General features: G+C 45.8%; 1 protein-coding gene across 1 annotated transcript; it reads right to left on the reverse strand.

Moving 5' to 3' along the window:
- Window positions 1-753: 753 nt before the first annotated feature.
- LOC119344227 (oryzain alpha chain-like) lies at window positions 754-1,239 on the reverse strand (the record flags this gene model as incomplete). Its single annotated transcript, XM_037614766.1, has 1 exon — window positions 754-1,239. A coding segment is annotated over one exon (486 nt), but the record flags the coding sequence as incomplete, so codon positions are not given.
- Window positions 1,240-1,244: the final 5 nt, after the last annotated feature.

The following is a 1,244-nucleotide window of genomic DNA, read 5'->3' on the forward strand; positions in this document are numbered from 1 at the left end:
TATAACAGAACATTGATTAAAAACATTTAAAGTGCCCACTGCCGAGGGGAGAATGTCGCCATGCTAATTGAAAAGAAATACAATGATTAAACATACATGGAAACTACAACTATTTATTGTTCAAACAAGTTTTTTCTTTCTGAGAATGAGATAAAACGATAAGGTACTAGTGTTGGAACTGCTTTCTGATTACCGATATCATAATTCAAGATGGCAACAACTTCCTGTTTTACAAGAGAATAGCTCTGCTCCATGTCTCCAATTGTTATCGTCCCCGTGAATATGTGCTGGAAGCTTTTTGCAAGTCTTCCAGAATAATAGTAGTTCGGTGAGGCGCTGGGCATGACCAAAATGAAAAATAGAAGCACTGTAGTGTGTCCCATGCGCCTAAACAAGGCAAGAATATAATCCAATCAGCACCAGTATATTCCTGCATGAAAGAATAAGCCTCTGCTCCTTCTCCTATCTTGCATAATGAAGCCATGTGCAATATTCAGATGTTGCTAAAACACTTCAAATACTTTGCTCAACTCTAGTAAAATAGTTTTTACAATGAGCCAACACACACACACACACACACACCGCGCGCGCGCGCGCGAGCAGATATATATCCTAACAACTTCATCTATGAGAAAACCATCTACTTTTGTGTTAAAAAAGATCCTCTACTTTTGTTGGTATAGAAAACATTGGAGATACATGATGACAAATAAAAAAGCAATCCAGTAAATTCCCTTTCAACCAAGAATTAAATTAAGGGAGGGTAAATGCTTGCCGCAACAGCTCCTGGATCTCGCCTATCCTCTGTAATTTGGCCTCGGACGGCTCCTCCGGCCAGAACCCGCAGCAAACGGCTTCGAACTCCTCTTGGGTGAGATGGCTAAACTGGTTGAGGCATCTGTTGTTATTGTGGACCCCGATGGCGTAGCCAGCGTTGTGCTGGTCGATTTTGCGCAGGTCCTCCTTGAATATGGTGTACCGGTGCTCTTCGTGGGCGATGGAGCTGTAGGTAGTAACTGGTTTTCGTGCCTTCCACTCCGCGAAGATCTTGCGCGTTTCCTCCTCGCTCCTCCCCCTCTCCCAGGAGAAGACGGAGTAGCCTTGGTCATGCCACTGCCGGTCGATGAGGCCGAGCCTGTGCTTGAACATGGTGTACGCGCGCTGCTCCTCCTCGTCGAGGGAGCTGTTGGTCGTGCCGTGCATGGCCTTCCACTCCCTGAAGATCTGCCGGGTCTCCTCCTCGC

This window comes from Triticum dicoccoides, unplaced genomic scaffold, assembly GCF_002162155.2.
Source record: "Triticum dicoccoides isolate Atlit2015 ecotype Zavitan unplaced genomic scaffold, WEW_v2.0 scaffold160208, whole genome shotgun sequence".
Taxonomy (NCBI): domain Eukaryota; kingdom Viridiplantae; phylum Streptophyta; class Magnoliopsida; order Poales; family Poaceae; genus Triticum; species Triticum dicoccoides.